General features: G+C 44.0%; 2 protein-coding genes across 2 annotated transcripts in view; one reads left to right on the top strand and one right to left on the bottom strand.

Moving 5' to 3' along the window:
* The window catches only part of LOC146672509 (nuclear factor 7, brain-like), a 190,792-nt gene that overhangs the window by 147,048 nt on the left and 24,461 nt on the right, over positions 1–19,283 (bottom strand). The gene's annotated exons all lie outside the window — the stretch shown is intronic.
* LOC146672511 (nuclear factor 7, brain-like) lies at positions 6,512–8,689 on the top strand. Its single transcript, XM_085385811.1, has one exon. The coding sequence runs from the start codon at positions 6,974–6,976 to the stop codon at positions 8,360–8,362; it is 1,389 nt and encodes a 462-aa protein (XP_085241937.1). The 5' UTR covers positions 6,512–6,973; the 3' UTR covers positions 8,363–8,689.

Raw genomic sequence — 19,283 nt, 5'->3', positions numbered from 1 at the left:
ACAAACTAACTAAACACACACATTCACATTCACACCTGTTCGCGCGATCTGAACCCTTATCGTAAGGGGAGCTACCAGTCCTTCTGTGGACGAGCTACTTTCTATTTTAAATTCCCTGAATTTAAAATACTCTCTAGACCCAGTCTAGACCCAGCTGGGGAGCTACCCAGAGCTCTAACCCACTTAACAAACAAACAAACAAACAAACAAACAAAACAGTATATAAAATCAAAACAGATAAAATCAGAACAGTAGATAAAATCAGTAGTTAATGTAAGTTTTGAAATTTAAGCTTAAAAGTGTGGATTTGGTGCTTTATTCAAATGCAGCTGAGAATAGGTGAGTCTTCAACCTGGATTTAAATAAACTGAGTGTTTCAGCTGATCTGAGGCTTTCTGGGAGTTTGTATTTTTATTTTTATTTAGTATTTATTTATTTATTGTCATTGTCAAGAACAATGAAATTGCGTTTGGGGCTTCCATACAACCCAAAAAAAAGAAGAAAATAATAAATACCCCTTAAAACCCAAGTGTACATATTTAACCCAGTGTGACTCCAATGCAATAAGACAATCCTTAGCAATAATGTTCGTAGAAATTCAGACAAAGACCTGAGAAACATGACAAAATACAACAATGCAACCCATTCAATATTATTGTACTGTGAGATATGATATCAGATATGATAGTTATCTATTTAAGAAAGGGGGGGGGCAGGAGGGGGAAGAGAATAAAGATATGATGCACCAATGCAGACCAGTTCATTGCTATTAAGAAGTTGGATATGGTTATTGTCCGTGAGAGGGGGGCAGAGAGTTCAGGAGCCTCACAGCCTGTGGATACAGGCTGTTGGCCAGTCTGGATGTTCTGGCCTGTATAGACCTGTACCTTCTCCCTGAGGGCAGCAGATGGAAAAGGTGGCGCGCAGGGTGATGTTGGTCCCGCAGGATACTGTGCACCCTCCTCAGACAGCGAGTGGGGAAGATATTACTGATCTCTGGCAGACTTGTTCCAATAATTCTGCCAGCTTCTTTCACCACCCGCTGGAGTGCTTGCTGATCGGCCTTGGTGCAGCTGGGGAACCACACTAGAAATCCATACGTCAGAACGCTGCTGATGGCACAGTTGTAGAAGTTCAACATCAGAGATCTGGGAATGTGTGCGCTCCGCAGTCTCCTCAGGTAGTAGAGGCGCTGTTGGGCCTTCCGTACAACTGAGGTGATATGGTTGCCCCAGGACAGGTCCTCGGTCACAGTTACCCCCAAGAATTTAAAACTGCTCACCCTCTCCACCGCCTCACTGCCAATGAAGAGAGGCAGATGGTTGTTATGGCCCCTCTTCCGGAAATCTACAATGATCTCCTTGGTCTTTTTGGTGTTTAAGACCAAGTTATTGTCGTGGCACCATGACTCTAGTTGTTGCACCTCTGTCCTATAGTTTGTCTCATCATTGTTGGATATAAGTCCGAGCACTGTAGTGTCATCTGCAAACTTAACAATGAGATTGGACGCGCAGGAGGAAATACAGTCATGGGTGAAGAGAGTGTGTAGCAGAGGGCTCAGAACACACCCCTGAGGGGCACCGGTGTTGACCACAAGGGTGGAAGAGGTGTTCTTACCCACTCTGACACTCTGTCTACGGTTAGTGAGGAAGTCCACAATCCAGTTGCACAGAGAGGAGTTAAGTCCCAGTTGGTGGAGTTTGGGACGGAGTTTGTATGGCCGGATGGTATTAAAAGCCGAGCTGTAGTCTACAAAGAGGAGCCGTGCATAGGTGTTCCTGTGTTCCAAGTGCTTCAGTAATGTGTGCAGCACTGTGGCGATCGCATCCTCGGTTGATCGGTTCTCCCTGTATGCAAACTGGTGCGAGTCCAGGGATGGTGGAAAAGCAGCTCTGATGTGTTTAATGACCAGTCTCTCCAGGCATTTGGCGGGAATGGGGGTGAGTGCCACAGGTCTGAAATCGTTCAGACATGTGACATTTGACTGTTTTGGGATGGGAACGTTGGTTGCTGCTTTGAAACAGGATGGTACCAGTGAACAGGACAACGAGGTGTTATATATAGAGGTGAAGACGTCCGCCAGGTCCGCAGCACAGTCTTTTAGCACCCGGCCCAGCACTCCATCCGGCCCGGCCGCCTTCCTGGTGTTAATGCTCCGGAACACACGCCTCAGCTCATGAGTGCTCAGGACTGGAGCAGGGTCGGTTGAGGGGAGAGGGGACAGGACAGGGTCGGTGTTCTCCCTGTCAAAACGGGCATAAAAGAGATTTAGATCCTCAGCCAGAGTAGAACTGTCGGCTGAGGGTGATGGTGTTCTTCTTTTGTAGTCCGTGATAGCCCTGATGCCCTCCCAGACCTGCCTTGGGTTTGTGTTGTTCTCAAACCTGGCCTCGATACGCCTCCTGTGCTGCTGCTTGGCAGTCTTGATGCCTCTTCTCAGGTTGGCCCTGGCAGCACTGTATGCCTCCTGGTCCCCGGATTTGAAAGCGTTGTTCCTTGTTCGAATAAGTTGTTGAACTCCGTGTGTCATCCAGGGTGGATTATTAGGGAACACACGGAATCGTTTCCAAGTTGTTACATTGTCCACACAGAAACAGATGTAGTCCAAGACAGTGGAGGTGTAACTGTCCAATGCGACACGATTGTCAGTGTCCTGCACCTTGAATACATCCCAGTCTGTGCAGTGGAAACAGTCCTGAAGCATCGGAATAGCGTCCTGTGGCCATGTTCTCACGGTTTTGGTTGTAATCCCAGTGCTCTTGATCTTTTGTGTGTATATTGGGTGTAGCAGAAGGGAGAGATGGTCTGACAGACCCAGGTGGGGATAAGCCTGGGCTCTGTACGCATTCGCCATGTTGGTGTACACCTGGTCCAACGTTCCATCTCCTCTGGTAGCACACTTCACATTACGGTGGAAATTGTGAAGTACAGATTTCAGGTCCGCGTGGTTAAAATCCCCAGCCGCAATAAAGACACTGTCCGGGTGTGCTACCAGGCTGTTATTGATGCTGCTGCTCAATTGTGCTAACGCTAGCTTAGCATTAGCATCTGGTGGAATGTAAACAGCGCAGATGTAAACGGCAGAAAATTCCCGAGGGAGATAGAATGGACGGCACTTTAACACCAACAGTTCTACCTCTGTACTGCACAGTTTTTCCGTTACCGTGACGTTCGTGCACCAAAGGTTGTTAATATAGATGCACAGCCCCCCGCCAGTCTTCTTACCCGAGTCCGCAGACCTGTCGGCTCGATAGGCGGTGCGGCCTGCTAGATCGATAGCCGCATCGGGAATGGCGCTGTCCAGCCAGGTTTCAGTGAAAATCATGCACGAACAGTTATTAAAAGTCCGTCGAGTGGCGATCTGCAGTCGTATTTCATCCAGTTTGTAACGGATTGAACGGGCGTTGGAGAGGAATATGATCGGGAGTGGTGGTTTAAATGGACTAGTCTTTAGCCGTGCCCACAGGCCTCCCCGCTTGCCTCTCTTCTGCCTCCGCTCGCAACGTCCCTTCCTGCGGCTTGCTGTTGCGGGTAGCCCCGGGGGTTGCTTAACGATCTCCGGGGGGATGAGATACTCGGATGTTAGTTGAAGATCTCCACGGCTTAGTTGTAGTAGATCATCTCTGTTGTATTGAAGTAACCCCAGACTGTGTGAAATAATACACAGTACCACCAAAAGTGCAAAAGTGTAGGAGCTCCGGGCCGCTGCGTCTGTGCGCGCCGCCATCTTCCAGATATAAGGAGCATAAAAGCTGAATGCAGCTTCTCCGTGTCTGGTTCTGACTCTGGGAACTGATAAAAGACCGGATCCAGATGACCTGAGGGATCTGGAAGGTTCATACTGGGTCAGGAGGTCACTGATGTATTTTGGTCCTAAACCATTCAGAGCTTTATAGGCCAACATTAGAACTTTAAAGTCTATCCTCTGACGGACAGGCAGCCAGTGTAAAGACCTCGGAGCTGGACTGATGTGGTCCACTTTTTTGGTCTTAGTGAGGACTCGAGCAGCAGAGTTCTGAATGAGCTGTAGATGTCTGACTGATTTTTTAGGTAGACCTGTAAAGATGCTGTTACAGTAATCAAGCCTACTAAAGATGAATGCATGGACTAGTTTTTCCAGGTCCTGTTGAGACATCAGATCTTTTATCCTTGATATATTCTTGAGGTGATAGTAAGCTGACTTTGTTATTGTCTTAATGTGTTTTTCTAAGTTTAGGTCTGCATCCATCACTACACCCAAATTGCTCGCCTGGTTTGTGGTTTTTAGATGTATAGATTGAAATTCTCTGGTGACCTGTAATCGTTTTTCTTTGGCGCCAAAGACTATTACCTCAGTTTTGTTTTTGTTTAGCTGGAGAAAATTGTGGCACAACCAGTCATTGATTTCCTCAATGCATTTACCAAGAGCCTGTACAGGGCCTTGGTCTCCTGGTGACATTGTGATATATATTTGTGTGTCATCTGCATAGCTATGATAGTTTATTTTGTTGTTCTTTATAATCTGTGCCAGTGGGAGCATGTAAATGTTAAACAGAAGGGGTCCCAAGATGGAACCTTGGGGAACTCCACATGTGATACTTGTCTGCTCGGATGTGAAGTTACCTATTGATACAAAGTATTTCCTGTTTTCTAAGTATGTCTTGAACCAGTTTAGTACAGTTCCTGAAAGACCTGTCCAGTTCTCTAGTCGTTTGAGTAATATGTTGTGGTCAACTGTATCAAATGCTGCATTGAGATCCAGTAAAACTAGGACTGACATTTTTTTCACGTTCTGTATTCAGACATATGTCATTAAACACTTTGGTCAGAGCGGTTTCAGTGCTGTGGTTCTGTCTAAAACCTGACTGGAAGGCATCGTAGTAGTTATTCTGTTTTAAGAAGTAACTGAGCTGTTGAGAAACTGCTTTTTCAATGATCTTACTTAAAAATGGGAGATTTGAGATCGGCCTGTAGTTGTTCATTTGTGTCTTGTCAAGATTGTCCTTTTTCAGTATAGGTTTTATTACAGCAGTTTTTAGTGATTCTGGAAACACACCTGATAATAAAGAAAAGTTGACGATCTGTAACAGGTCTGACTCTAAAGTCTTTGAGACCTTTTTGAAAAAACTTGTTGGCAGGACATCTAAACAGCAGGAGCAGGAGTTCAGTTGACCTTAGATGTCCTCCAGGTCTTTGCTGTTAATCGGGTGAAACTGTTTCATGGTGTTTAAACAGTTTTTTGGTGGACACAGTACATATCCTGGATCTGCTGTTGATGTACCAATTGCTTGTCTAATTTTTTGGATTTTTTCTGTGAAGAATTTGGCAAAGTCATTGCAGGCCATGGTCGAATGAAGTTCAGCTGCCACTGACACAAAAGGGTTTGTTAGCCTGTCAACTGTAGAAAATAAGACCCGAGCATTATGGCTGTTTTTAGTGATGATGTCAGAGAAGTAGGACCTCCTTGCACTCCTCAGTTGTAAATTATAATTGTGAAGTTTCTCTTTATAGATGTCATAGTGAACCTGGAGGTTTGTTTTTCTCCATCTGCGCTCAGCTTTCCTACACTCTCTTTTTTCATTTTTTACCAGTGTGGAGTTTCTCCATGGAGACTTTTTCCTTCCAGAGATAACCTTCACCTTAATGGGAGCAATAGTGTCCATTACATTTAACATGTTAGCATTGAAGCTATTGACGAGCTCATTGACTGACCCTCTGGACAGGTCAGGTGTTAATGGGAAGACCTGGTTAAAAATTGCACTACTGTGTTCAATTATACACCGTTTTGTGATCACTGTTGTTGATATATTTGTGTGGACTGAGATTTTACTTTCAAAGAAAACACAGTAATGATCAGACACGCCCACATCAGACACAGTAACCTTTGAAATGCTCAGGCCCTTGGAGATCAGTAGGTCAAGAGTGTGTCCTCTATTATGTGTGGCCTCCAGCTTTCTTGGAGTCCCTAGGCGGGACTCCAAGAAAGCTGGGTACTCTGAAGCACAACTCGGCGCATAAGCGCAGACGACAGTCAGGACCCGCCCGACCAGAAGGAGCAAGCAACAAATCCTCCCCTCCACTGGGAGAAACCCAAATATACAGGCAGCAAGCTGAGGGATACTAGAATACCCACCCCAACTCGTCGCATCTCACCAGGGGCAACTCCAGCCCATGGACAAAATAGCCTCTTGGATCCCTGGGACACACAAACCTCTCCACCACGATATGGTAGCGATTCACAGCAGGAATTTTTAATATTATTTAACGGTAATAAACAACATTTCTGACTGAAATCGTCTATGAATTAGTGAAAGTCAAATTGAGGGAATAAAGACAAGGACTTAAACTCAAAGGTTAAACTCCATCTTGAGCCGTTGTTTGTGTCAGACAGAATTTGATGTTGATGCTGTTACAATAACTGCTAGCACTTCAGTGAGAGGACCCAAAATCTGCAACAAATTAAATCCACCTTAACATCACCTGTATTTGTGTGACAGCACTACACTCCAACTAAAGGGGACCTGACAAATAACCAGAACAGTCTAAAATAAAAACTGCCAAACAGCTAAGTCACACTTTATTGTATGAGATTCAAAAAAGATTTTGTTTCCTGACTTGCAGTGAACATCTGCACTCTGCTGTCATACTCACACATTTATAACAGGAAGTGGAAAGAAGCTCGATCCCTCACGTCACTTACATGCAACAAACCAGGAAACAGGATGTTCTTCTTCATCAGTGCAGAGAGACGCACAGACGATCATACTGAGCTCAGACCAAACTAGCAGCTTCCTCTGAGTGAGTCCAGCTACAGGAGAGAAAAGTGGAAAACTCCAACACTGCTGCTTCAAGCTGCTGACGCTCCACACACTGAATGTGAGTTTGAGCAAAAACACGACTCAAAGTAAGTTTCAGTGAAGGTGGTAGAGGAGGGAGGGGAGCCAGGACTGACTGTACTTCCTGTCTGCTGTTTTCAGCTTCACTCACAGACTCAATGGCTTCCAGATCAGAGGTGGATCTCTGCTGTCCGGTCTGTCAGGAGGTCTTCAGAGATCCTGTTCTTCTGTCATGTAGCCACAGCTTCTGTGAACACTGTTTGAAGAGATGGTGGAGAGAGAGACCAACACACGAGTGTCCAGTTTGTAAGGAAATATCAGTTTATGAACCACCTTTAAACCGAGCTTTAAAGAACCTGTGTGAGTCGTTCTTACAGGAGAGAGATCAGAGAGCTTCAGAGGCTCTATGCAGTTTGCACTCTGAGAAACTCAGACTCTACTGTCTGGACCATCAGCAGCTAGTGTGTCTCGTCTGCAGAGACTCAGAAAATCACACCAATCACAGATTCAGACCCATCGATGAAGCTGCACAACAACACAAGAAGGAACTTCAGGAAACTCTGGAGCCCTTAAAGAAGAAGTTAAAGGTTTGTGAAGAAGTTCAAGTGAAGTTTGATCAAACAGCAGAACACATTAAGGTCCAGGCCCGACACACAGAGAGGCAGATTAAGGAGCAGTTTAAGAAGCTTCACCAGTTTCTCGCAGAGGAAGAGGAGGCCAGGCTGGCTGCACTGAGGGAGGAAGAGGAGCAGAAGAGTGGGATGATGAAGGAGAAGATGGAGGCTCTGAGCAGAGAGATAGCAGCTCTTTCAGACACAGTCAGAGCCACAGAGGAGGAGCTGAGAGCTGAAGACGTCTCATTCCTGCACAACTACAAGGCTGCAGTGGAAAGAGTCCAGCGCTGCCCCCTGCTGGATGATCCACAGCTGCCCTCAGGAGCTCTGATAGACCAGGCCAAACACCTGGGCAACCTGACCTTCAACATTTGGAACAACATGAAGGACGTGGTCTCCTACACTCCTGTCATTCTGGACCCAAACACTGCTGATCCAAACCTCATCCTGTCTGAAGATCTGACCAGTGTGAGAGAAGGAGAGAAGCAGCAGCTTCCTGATAATCCAGAGAGGTTAAATGGATTAATCTTCTCAGTTCTGGGCTCTGAGGGCTTTAACTCAGGGACTCACAGCTGGGATGTTGATGTTGGAGAGAGTACATGGTGGGGACTCGGTGTGTTAGCAGAGTCTGTGCAGAGGAAGGGAGACATACAGTCTGGATTATGGGTAATAGGGTGCAGTTTAGGTACGTACTACACACACTCGCCATCAGCTCCTCTCACTGATCTCTCAGTAGAGAAGAAGCTCCAGAGGATCAGAGTGAATCTGGACTGGAACAGAGGAAAGCTGTCGTTCTCTGATCCTGATACTAACACACGCATACATTCCTTCACACACACTTTCACTCACAGGATGTTTCCATACATTAACACTGATGATACAGTGAAGGTGTTGCCGTTGAAGGTGTCAGTGTCAGTGCAGCAGATGAGTTGAGGATGATGATGTTTCTAATGTTGTTTCCTGTCAGTGAGTTGAAGCTGTTAAACTGCAGCTGTCCTCCTGCTGCCCCGTTGTTCCAAAGCTCTTTGTTTCTCTTTTAGTTCTCACTGTTTCTTTCTGTTTCTTCTGTCCACCTTCTCACATGGAAAATCATTTCACTGTTTCTCACTGAATGACTCCCCAAACTAGATTTGAAATTCTATCAAGTTTCTAATCATTACAAGTGATTCATGTTTCTATTTGATGTGTAAATGGAGATGATTTAGTTTGCTGGGATATGGACTGACATGTGTTGAATGGGAGGAGCAGTTTGTTGTTGTCTTCTTGTCTGTTTATGACAACAATAAATATGTTGTTGAAACAATGATTCATGTTTAACTCCATATATGAAATGTTTCTGATCTTTGAATTCTGTTTGATTAAAGACTTTCTTCATGACACAAATGAGATTTCAGTGTATTAATAGAACTAAATAAGCTCAGAGTTGAAAGGCTGGAGTATTATGTACGTGCTTCACTGTCAGGATCTTCAGGGGGATTCAAAGGGAAACATCAAACTGCTGTAATGAGATAAACTAGTTGGGCTGAACACACTTATCTGTAGTTTGTCTCCATCCAGGATCATCAGAATATAATGAACATGTGTGAAGAGCCACAAAATGCTGCTGCCCTCTCAGCATGATGAGCTCCAGCCTTTGTTAGCAGGACAACAGGAAACATGAGACAACTTTCAGAGACAGTAACCAACTGTGGCCACAAGATGGCAGCAGCTGATCTGAGATCCTTTATTGGACAGAATGACTCTGCTCTGTGACATCATCAGAGAGACGGCCTTCACTTTTATATATCTGAAGTCATGTCTGCACTGCCTGCCTTGTTTGTCCTGAGCTCCTATATGTGAATGTAAGGAGAGAGAGCAACAGCACAGTGGATCAAAGCTGCAGATGATGATCACACACACACCTCAAAGTGTCACGATCTTGGGTCTTATGACCCAGCGTTTTGAGTTTTAGTTTATTTTGATGTTTATAGTAAATGGTAAATGGCCTGTATTTATATAGCGCTTTACTAGTCCCTAAGGACCCCAAAGCGCTTTACATATCCAGTCATCCACCCATTCACACACTGGTGATGGCAAGCTACATTGTAGCCACAGCCACCCTGGGGCGCACTGACAGAGGCGAGGCTGCCGGACACTGGCGCCACCGGGCCCTCTGACCACCACCAGTAGGCAACGGGTGAAGTGTCTTGCCCAAGGACACAACGACTGAGACTATCCAAGCCGAGGCTCGAACCGGCAACCTTCCGATTACAAGGCGAACTCCCAACTCTTGAGCCACGATCGCCCACATAGTGTATGGTTAAGCTCATTAGGTTTTCTTTGTTCATTTGCTTATTAGTCTGCCCTTGTCTTTTCAACCCCTCTGTTAAGTCTCTCTTGCCCTTCATGTGTTTCATGCCTGGATGTCTTTTGTTAAGTTCATGTGTCAGGTTTGCGTTTCAATATGTGTCCTGTTTTATCTTGAAAATCTGGGAAAGTCTATGCCAGCACCCTGGCATAGACTTTCCCAGGGAGGCTGAGGAGTGTGCCCCTGATCTCCATGCAACATTGTAGAGGCGTGTCAACCAGGATAGCCCTACAACGTCCAGAGCCTTCAGGAACTCGGGGCGGACCTCATCAACACCAGGGGCTCTGCCACCAAGGAGTTGTTTAACTGCCTCAGTGACCTCGCCCCCTAGAAATTGGCAGATCATTCCACTCATCCCCAGACTCTGCTTCCTCCTCGGAAGACGTGTCAGTGGGATTCAGGAGGTCCTTGAAGTATTCCTTCCACCGCCTGACAATTTTTCAGTTGACGTCAGCAGCGCTCTGCCAGCACTATACACAGTGTAGGTAGAGCACCGCTTTCCCCTCCTGAGACGCCTGACGGTTTGCCAGAATCTCTTCGAGGCAGTCCGAAAGTCTTTTTCCATGGCCTCTCCATACTCCTCCCACACCCTAGTTTTTGCTTCAGCCACTGCCTCAGCTGCATTCCGCTTGGCCTGTCGATACCTGTCGGCTGCCTCCGGCGTCCCACAGGCTAACCAAGCCCGATAGGACTCCTTCTTCAGCCTGGTGGCTCCTTTCACCTCTGGTGTCCACCATTTGGTTCGGGGTTACCACCACGGCAGGCACCAGCCACCTTGCGGCCGCAGCTCAATGCAGCAGCTTCAGCAATGGAGATACTGAACATAGTCCTTTCGGACTCAGTGTCCCCAGTCTCCCTGGGAATGCTGTTGAAGCTCTGCCGGAGGTGTGCGTTGAAGATCTCGTGGAATGGGGCCTCTGCTAGATGTTCCCAGCACACCCTCACTACGCGTTTAGGTGCACCGGGTCTGTCCAGCGTCCTGCCCGCCACCTGATCCAACTCACCACCAGGTGGTGATCAGTTGACAGCTCAGCCCCTCTCTTTACCTGAGTGTCCAGAACATATGGTCGCAGGTCTGGTGATACGATTACAAAATCGATCATCGATCTGCGGCCTAGAGTGTCCTGGTGCCACGTGCACTTATGGACACTCTTGTGTTCGAACAGGGTGTTCGTTATGGCCAAACTGTGATTAGCACAGAAGTCCAATAACAAAGCATCGCTCGGGTTCAGATCAGGGAGGCCGCTCCTCCCAATCACGCCCCTCCAGGTCTCGCTGTCGTTACCCACGTGAGCATTGAAGTCTCCCAGCAGGACAACAGAGTCTAAAGGTGGAGCACCTTCCAGCACCCCCCCGGCCCACGGACTCTAAGAAGGCTGGGTACTCTGAACTGCCACTCGGCGCATAAGCGCAGATGACAGTCGGGACCTTTTCCCCGACCCTAAGGCGCAGGGAACAAACCCTCTCATCCACCGGGAAAAACCCCAACATACCGGCAGCAAGCCGAGTGCATATTAAAATACCCACCCCAGCCCGCCGTCTGTCACCAGGGGCAACTCCAGACTGAGACAGAGTCCAGCCCCTCTCCAGGAGACTGGTTCCAGAGCCCAAGCCATGCGTAGAGGTGAGCCCGACTATATCTAGCTGGTACCTCTCAACCTCACACACTAACTCAGGCTCCTTCCCCACCAGAGAGGTGACATTCCATGTCCCTATTGCCAGTCTTGGCAGCCGGGGATCAGTCCGCCAGGGCCTCTGCTCCTGGCCGCCACCCGGCACACAATGCACCCGACCCCTATGGCACTCCTGCGGGTGGTGGGCCTGCGGGAGGATGGGCCCTTGTCTCCTCTTCGGGCTGTGCCCGGCCGGTCCCCATGGACTAAGGCCCGGCCACCAGACGCTCGCCCTCGGGCACCCTCCCCGGGCCTGACTCCAGGGCGGGGCCCCGGTAACCCTATCCCGGGCAGGGTAAACTGTTCCCTCGATGTTCTCTTCATTAGGGTCTTCTGAATCGCTCTTTGTCTGGTCCCTCACCCAGGACCAATTTGCCATGGGAAACCCTAGCAGGGGGCAAAAGCCCCCAGACAACATAGCCCCTGGGATCCCTGGGACACACAAACCCCTCCACCACGATAAGGTAGCGATTCACGGAGACATAAACATAAAATAATTAGAACACCATACATTACAAATTTTCACAATATTACACTACAATTATGCCAAATACCTTGTATTGTTGGTAAACTAACCAGGCTTTTGCAGATAGCTCGCTGAAGTCCTTAGCGTGATTATTAAAAGTGGGCCTCACAGCCTATATTATCACGCCCAAACCTCGTGATAATAGTGGTGCAACAAAACCTTGTTCTTTGTGACAATGTAACTCATGGTTATTTTATTGCCAATTGTATTCTGTTTTTTATCCTAATTTGAAGTTTTACTGTTTTGTTAAATGCTGAGTTTTCCCATGTACCGTGAATGCACCATAGCGCGTGCGTGGTGACTTTCTTTCACTGCATCCGCCTGCACGGAGCTAGATGCGCAAAGCTGTGTGGATATTCAGTCTTGTAACGTGTTGCGCTACGGAATTAATGTTTCTATGAAGAATATCCCTGTGAGTCTCACAGTTGCAGTTTAAGTTGTGATTCATAGTCTAGTTTCTGGGCATAAAACCAGTCAGGATACAATGCTTGTCGGAAATGTGATATTTGTCTTAGAACCTGCTAACGATTGCTTAGCTGTGTTAGCCTGTGGAAAGTATGCTAGCGTACCCACATGTGCTCCCTGGGCTAATGCGCTTACATGTGAAGTTTTAGCTAACACACCACGGAGACACTTTTCATGCTTCATGATTTGCATTGAAATGTATTTTTGTTGTTGATAAATTGTTATTGGCCAATAAGAACTGTATAGATGTGTGATGTGTGAGGGGGAAAAAAAAAGGGATAACACTAGAGAAACACGTTTTATTTTACAAGTGAGTGATTGCACTGCACGTTGTGTGCAGGCTGGTTTTTTTTACGTGGTAGGAATCTGCTGCAAGGACCGAGTGGTGCCATCTAAGGACTGGATGCCAGTGGAGGTGCCTAGAAAGGATGTTCTCAATCTGAAGGCCACCTGTTTCCTTGGAGGGTGGTAGGATACAACGATTTGCAATTTTTTTTTTGGATTAACGTTTTTTCTGAGATCTCAGGACACTTTATGTTGTTACTTTTTTTCTTTTTTTTGGGTCAGATCTGATTCTACTTAACACAAAAAACTGATGCATCAAAAAGCAAAACTGTGACTAAAGACAATTAACACTTACTAAGAACACTGAATACTAAGTGCACTGAACTGAAATGGACAGCCTACCTGATACATTTATGGACACTTTAAGTGATATATTGTACATTGTTGAGATTTACATGGTTGAAATGGTCTAAATGTTTTGTTCATGTCTATGTTTTGGAGCATTTAAATGTTGAATACACTCAAATCACTTTTCTCCCTTTAAGTTGTTGTCAGTGTCTCATTCTGAGTGGAGGGATATTCCTTCTTTAAGTTGAGTTACCACTGCCAGTCTCCTTACGATCCTAACTGAACCCAACGAGAGTAGATTCTCAAATATTGTTTTTTTCTTGACTTTGTATGACAGATTACTGTGGATTTGACTGATTTTGGACTACTCAGTTAAAAAGGGTGACAACTAGATAAACATTTATTATTGTTAAGGTTCAAATATTGAGGAGGGATACAGGAGGAATCCAAATAACAATACTGGTCTGGCCGGTTTAAGTCAAACGATGATTTTTAATGAACACACGTGGGGAGATGTACACTGCAAAACATCAGCTGTAGATCTCCGCCCAAAAATACACCCGCAGTTGTTTTGTATCATCAAGGTATTATTTGTGACGCCCCCTCATGCGTCAAAGCAGATACAATATATGCATAAGTCTCAAAACCACAAATGTTCTATTGACAACTTTTGGCACAGTTTGAAAAGAACATTCTCCTCGCCTACAAGCCAGGTGCTTCCTGTTCATCTTCTGACTCTCGCTTATTGTCTGGAACATCAGCAGCACGTCCTACAACAAACTGTCACGTATGCCAGCACAAAATGCAGCTACAAGCAAAATATGTCTGAACTCTTACTTAGACCTAAGTTCACCTACTCTGCATGTGTGTATGTCACGACCTCAACTGCACTGTCTCACCTCTCAGCAGACAGAGGCCACTCTCATATGGGAAACACACCTGATAATAAATCTAAGTATGTAACTGCTTTAATTAAATGCCACTACTGAAAGCTTAATCAAAAGATATAAATGAATAAAAGATAATAATGAATAACCTGATTATTCAAATAGCATCATCCAAACAGCTCCTCAAAATAAGTTACACTTACTCTCTCTTAGTTTCACTTTCGCAAGCACGCTCTGCAAAAGCATGCGTTTCCTGTCAGCCTGCAACCTAGTCTTTCACACTGACGTCTGGGCCTCTCCCATACAAACCAACATAATCAGCATATAAACATTTAAGATTATAAAAAGCATTTAGGATTATAAATTAAAGTCAACAGTTTAAAGTGGTTATAACTGCACCTGCAATAAAGGCTAATTGGGTGCCAATATGTTTAAACATCTGAATGCAATATCTATACTGTAGACTGTATTATTAATGCAATGGTAATGATAATGATTATGAAAAATAGCAGTAAAATATTTCCCTTATCTCCACATTATACACAAGATTAGACACACCTTTACAATATTGTGCACAGAAATGTACAAGCAAAAACATTTTAACTGCTGGAACCAACAATTAACCTTCTTTTTAACCTACATAAGCCTTTTCCGTGACACTTACAAAAACAATATTTCACAGAGCTTCACAAATGAGTGTAAACACCTTAAACAAATTATCCATAATGACTGATAATGCAGGAAATGGCTCTTGAAAATTTCAGAGTTTGGAGTTTCTTTAGTTCATTCCTGGGATTCCGCCTTCCTCAGTTTGTAGTCTGTCAGCTTTAGTCAGACAAGATGGCATCCAGGCAGGTTCAGTTTCAAAATGGTCCTGAATGAAAAAATTCATGGATATTTTTGTGTTTTGTATATATTTATAGATATAAATCTTAAAAGGTTTGACATTCAGGCACACTGGGAAGAAAAAGCTAAATTTTCTGTATCACAATAATTTGGGCCCTGGGCCTGAATTCAACATCAAAGAATTTATTGACAAACAAAATCAATAACATTTAATGGATTCCTTGATGTTCATGTAGACTTTTGTTTCATTATCATTCATGTTTTCACACACATATTGTATACAAAGACCATTTGTTAAGTTGTTAGAGCTGTGTACATCATGCAATCTTTTGTATAGACAGCATAAAAATGCAAAATAGGCATGCTACAATAAAGTGTTACCACAAAGGAAACTGAGGACTCATCACAAGACTTTATTTCATTTTGACATGAACAGTATGAGCATTTTCATTTATTTAATTGTGACATTAAATCTCATATTGTAAAGACTCAACATTGTAATAAGCATTATGTTGTTCATTTAGACTATTTAGGTTTATCCTTTTTTCATGCAAAGTGTAAATCTCAGCTAAAACTATTCTCAGCTAAACAGTCTTTGTCATTGTCAGTGTCACCAGCTGTCTTACTACATAATCAAACATCCATTTTGATTATGTGGGACATTAGGTCCCTGCCTCTGTGGAACAGGCAAACTCTCACTTTGGGACAGGGCCAAAGGACCCTGTGCTCCCACAGTGTTGGTTGGTTCACTAATATCATTGTGTTTCTGTAATCCTTGTTGTATCTGACAGACTGCCTGTGCATTCTTCTGACATCTCAGTAATCCTCTCTCAGTCTCATGAAAGAGAACATCAACATGCAGGATTACATTTGGAAATATCTGAGACCATCCTGTCCCACTTGTTGAGTAGTTTGTCTTTCGGGTATGGTGCATCACAACCAGGATGATGTCTTTATTACCTGCACACAGCAGAAACATCCCTAAATAAATATAATCAAATAAAAAGCCATTGCATTGTTACTGTTTTGGATGGTTAGAGGGCTGAAACCATAAGAAAAGATGTTTCCATGATTATCTTGAAAACTGAATTAAAATATTCATATGTATATTGATAGTGAGTAAAGTAAAAGAGAAACTATAAAACTATAAAAAACTGAACATACTTTATATTATTGTGACCAAGCTTTATGATACCTGGTGCTTTAGCCATGGCTGCCTCCACATCTGACCTAACACGAGAGTTGATTGGGCAGAAAACAATGACAGTGTTGCATTCCTGTAGGTCTATGCTCTCCACCAGTAGCTGTTGAGACAAATTTACTTGGTACAGCACATCTTTGTCTGCCCCGAAGGTCTCAGCTGTACAGTAACTGTAGAACTTTACTGCATCTGCACACATTTTGAAAAGAGGAAAAACTTAACAGAAAAGCTTTAAAACTTTTTTTTTAGTTTGATTGGACGCTCACTCAGATGGCAAATTTTGTCTTCTTGATAAGAAACGAGGTTGTATTTACCGTGTAATGAAGTAATGCATACTGTGGTACACAATGTGGTGTGATTTGTTAAAAAAGGGGGAATTGGCAAGAGGTTGAAACTCTTCTTTGTCCCTCCCATGGAAAATACTCTGGAAGCACCGTTAATCTACCAATTATTTAATTATTTTGTACAACTTTCAGTGTCATGTAGAGAATATTTATGAAAGTCATCTAAACAAGTTCAGAGGGTAAATGTATAACCACTGCATTTACAAGAATATTTAAATTTATTTATCAAAAAACAAATGAAATCATTTTAGTAGCTGTCTTTTATTAAAGATATAAGAAATCTGATAAATGCTATTTTATCATACCATTTTGGCCTGAAATTGTATAATGAAAAGGTGAAATTTATATAATTCATACAGGTATTTATGCACATACCTGTATGAGGGTGTGTCACGAAATCAACGAAGCATTTGAAGAATTTGTTGATTTTATCATCCTCATGGCGTTTTTGATAGGCCACCAACAATGTTTTAGCAGCTGAAAAGATAAATGAGAGTTTCAGGCTGCTTCACTGTGAATGGTCTTTAGCTGCTTCAGCTGAAAAGTAGAAAAGTATTTAGTTTTCGCTTCCAATTGTTTGTCCAAGGTATACCAGGAGGCATTACTGATGGAGCTTTGGAAAGCGAAGGTTTTCTGTGTCAGAAATTCATTAACAAATTCTTACAGTGTGACAGTTACATGACAAAATGAGCAGATTAATATATGGCATGAAATGATTCAGAACATACTGACCAATAGGGCATGTGGCAGAGAAGAAAACTTTGCATAATTTTATTTAGAAATGGCAATACGGTTTAAGAAGTCGAAGAAGAAATACCCTTTAATTAGTTGGTACATACCCTCCCTGTATTCTTCTGGAAGATTGTTAATGTGTTTGTGCAGCTTCTAGAAGAAATTGCAGACAAATTGATTTATTTACAAATCAAACTACTGTTGATTTGCTGCTTTGACTCACTTAAAGGAATGACAGCTTTATTTTTGTTGTTTTTAATGAAGTGAATACTAATTAAAACTCCTGTTTTTTGCATTTACGTGTGGACGAGGAATACAGAGTTTGTCACACAACGTCACAGGTACGAGCATTTTTTCACGTCACGCTGTGCGCCACGTTATTGTTTACATGAGATTAATTGCAGAATGGCAGATAGTCAGATTAACAGTATTTTGTCACTATCTTCAGGTTTTACATGCTTACACACACACACACGCAGTTACTGTGCCTCCATTTAGAAAGTCAGAGGCGTTATGGTGTAATTATTTTACATGTAGTTATTTTTTCCCTGTGTAATAATATTCAACATTGCTATCAATATATTTTTCAAAAAATGCCTCTCTGTGTAAAATGGGCTTAAAAACATAAACAACTGTAGGATACTGTTTGTCCGTGATTTGAACCGGGGGAACAAATCGTGGCAGGATCAGCCTGATATTATTTGTATCCCGCTGTAACTTTACTGTATAAAGAGCTAACATCTCCAAAATGTCAGGAGTAGTTAGTCATTATGAGAAGTGTTTGTGAACTAAATATCAAGAATGTGGGATCCTGTTTGTCCATGATTTGAAGAGCCCAGCGCTGCTCCCGACGAAGGGAAAACCAATCCTGCAGGGGAGACCTACCTTGGCACTTGTGCAGGTGAAACCAAAGGGAAGATATGCTTCTTCATATTTATAGTCTTTGGCTTAGAATGAAGTTGGTTTGGAAACATATTCAGCGATGCTTCATCTCCTGCTTTGCGTTTCTGTGGGCGCTAGCAGTGTCCAAGCGTTTTGTTGGCGTTTTGCCATGGCCCCCCCTGTCATGGTTGGGAGTTCCACCCCCCCAAAGGACCCCCTGATGATCTTCTACTTAATCACATGAGCCAAGGTGTGAAACTGGGTGTGGGTCACAATCAGCCAGAGTTTCGGGTGAGTTCATTGTGAAACCTGGCCCCACCTTATCATGCGAATTCCTGAGGTCAGATGGCCCAGGATGTGAGTGGGCGTTAAGGCGTCTGGGAAGGGATCTCAAAACTGGATTGTAGATGGCAGAGAGTTGGTGTCGTAAACCCCCGCCTCTGTTCAAAGATGGTCGCTCACAGTGGACATAGATGGCTTCTTTCGCTCCTCATTCAAACCATCTGTCCTCTCTGTCCAAAATGTGAACGTTGGCATCCTCGAAAGAGTGTCCTTTATCCTTAAGATGCAGATGAACTGCTGAGTCTTGTCCTGTGGAGGTGGCTCTTCTGTGTTGTGCCATGCGCATGTGAAGTGGCTGTTTGGTTTCTCCGATGTAGAGGTCTGGGCATTCCTCGCTGCACTGTACAGCATACACCACATTGTTCAGTTTGGGTTTAGGAGTTTTGCCTTTCGGGTGAACCAGTTTCTGTCTGAGTGTGTTGCTGGGTCTGAAGTACACTGGGATGTCGTGTTTGGAGAAAACTCTCCTGAGTTTCTCTGATACACCGGCTACATAGGGGATGACAATGTTGTTGCGTCTGTCCTTCTTATCCTCCCTCGCTGGTGTCTGATCTTCTTTTCTGCAACTCAAGCAACTCAAGAAGTCCAGACGCTTTTCTTTCCAAGCTCCTTAGTCTACGATGGCCTGGATGACTGAGAACCTTCACAGACATACTGGTTATAAGGTTTGGGGAAACTTGCAGTCAGCTGAGACTGAAGCTGAGACTGAAGAAGTCACTTGGATGAGTGCGGAAATGTTTCTCCTACAAAACGCTACGTCCAGATGAACAGAGTCAACTTTTGGAGATTAAGATAAATAGATAAATCTAGAGATATAGGTATAAATATAAATATAAACATGTATATAAATATAAAAGGACAAGTACGTCTACAAATATATGTCATGGAGTACAAAAATGCACCCTGTGCACTGAGGTTTAATAATTCCGTTTCACATGTGTGGACCTGACCAAAGAACATTAATAACGAAGGAACA

This window comes from Rhamphochromis longiceps, linkage group LG3, assembly GCF_057381845.1.
Source record: "Rhamphochromis longiceps isolate RC_006_pf linkage group LG3, R_longiceps_female_GT1.1, whole genome shotgun sequence".
Classification (NCBI taxonomy): Eukaryota; Metazoa; Chordata; class Actinopteri; order Cichliformes; family Cichlidae; genus Rhamphochromis; species Rhamphochromis longiceps.
The sequence above is the reverse complement of the archived record's forward strand: the minus strand, read 5'-3'. Positions and strand labels throughout refer to the sequence as shown.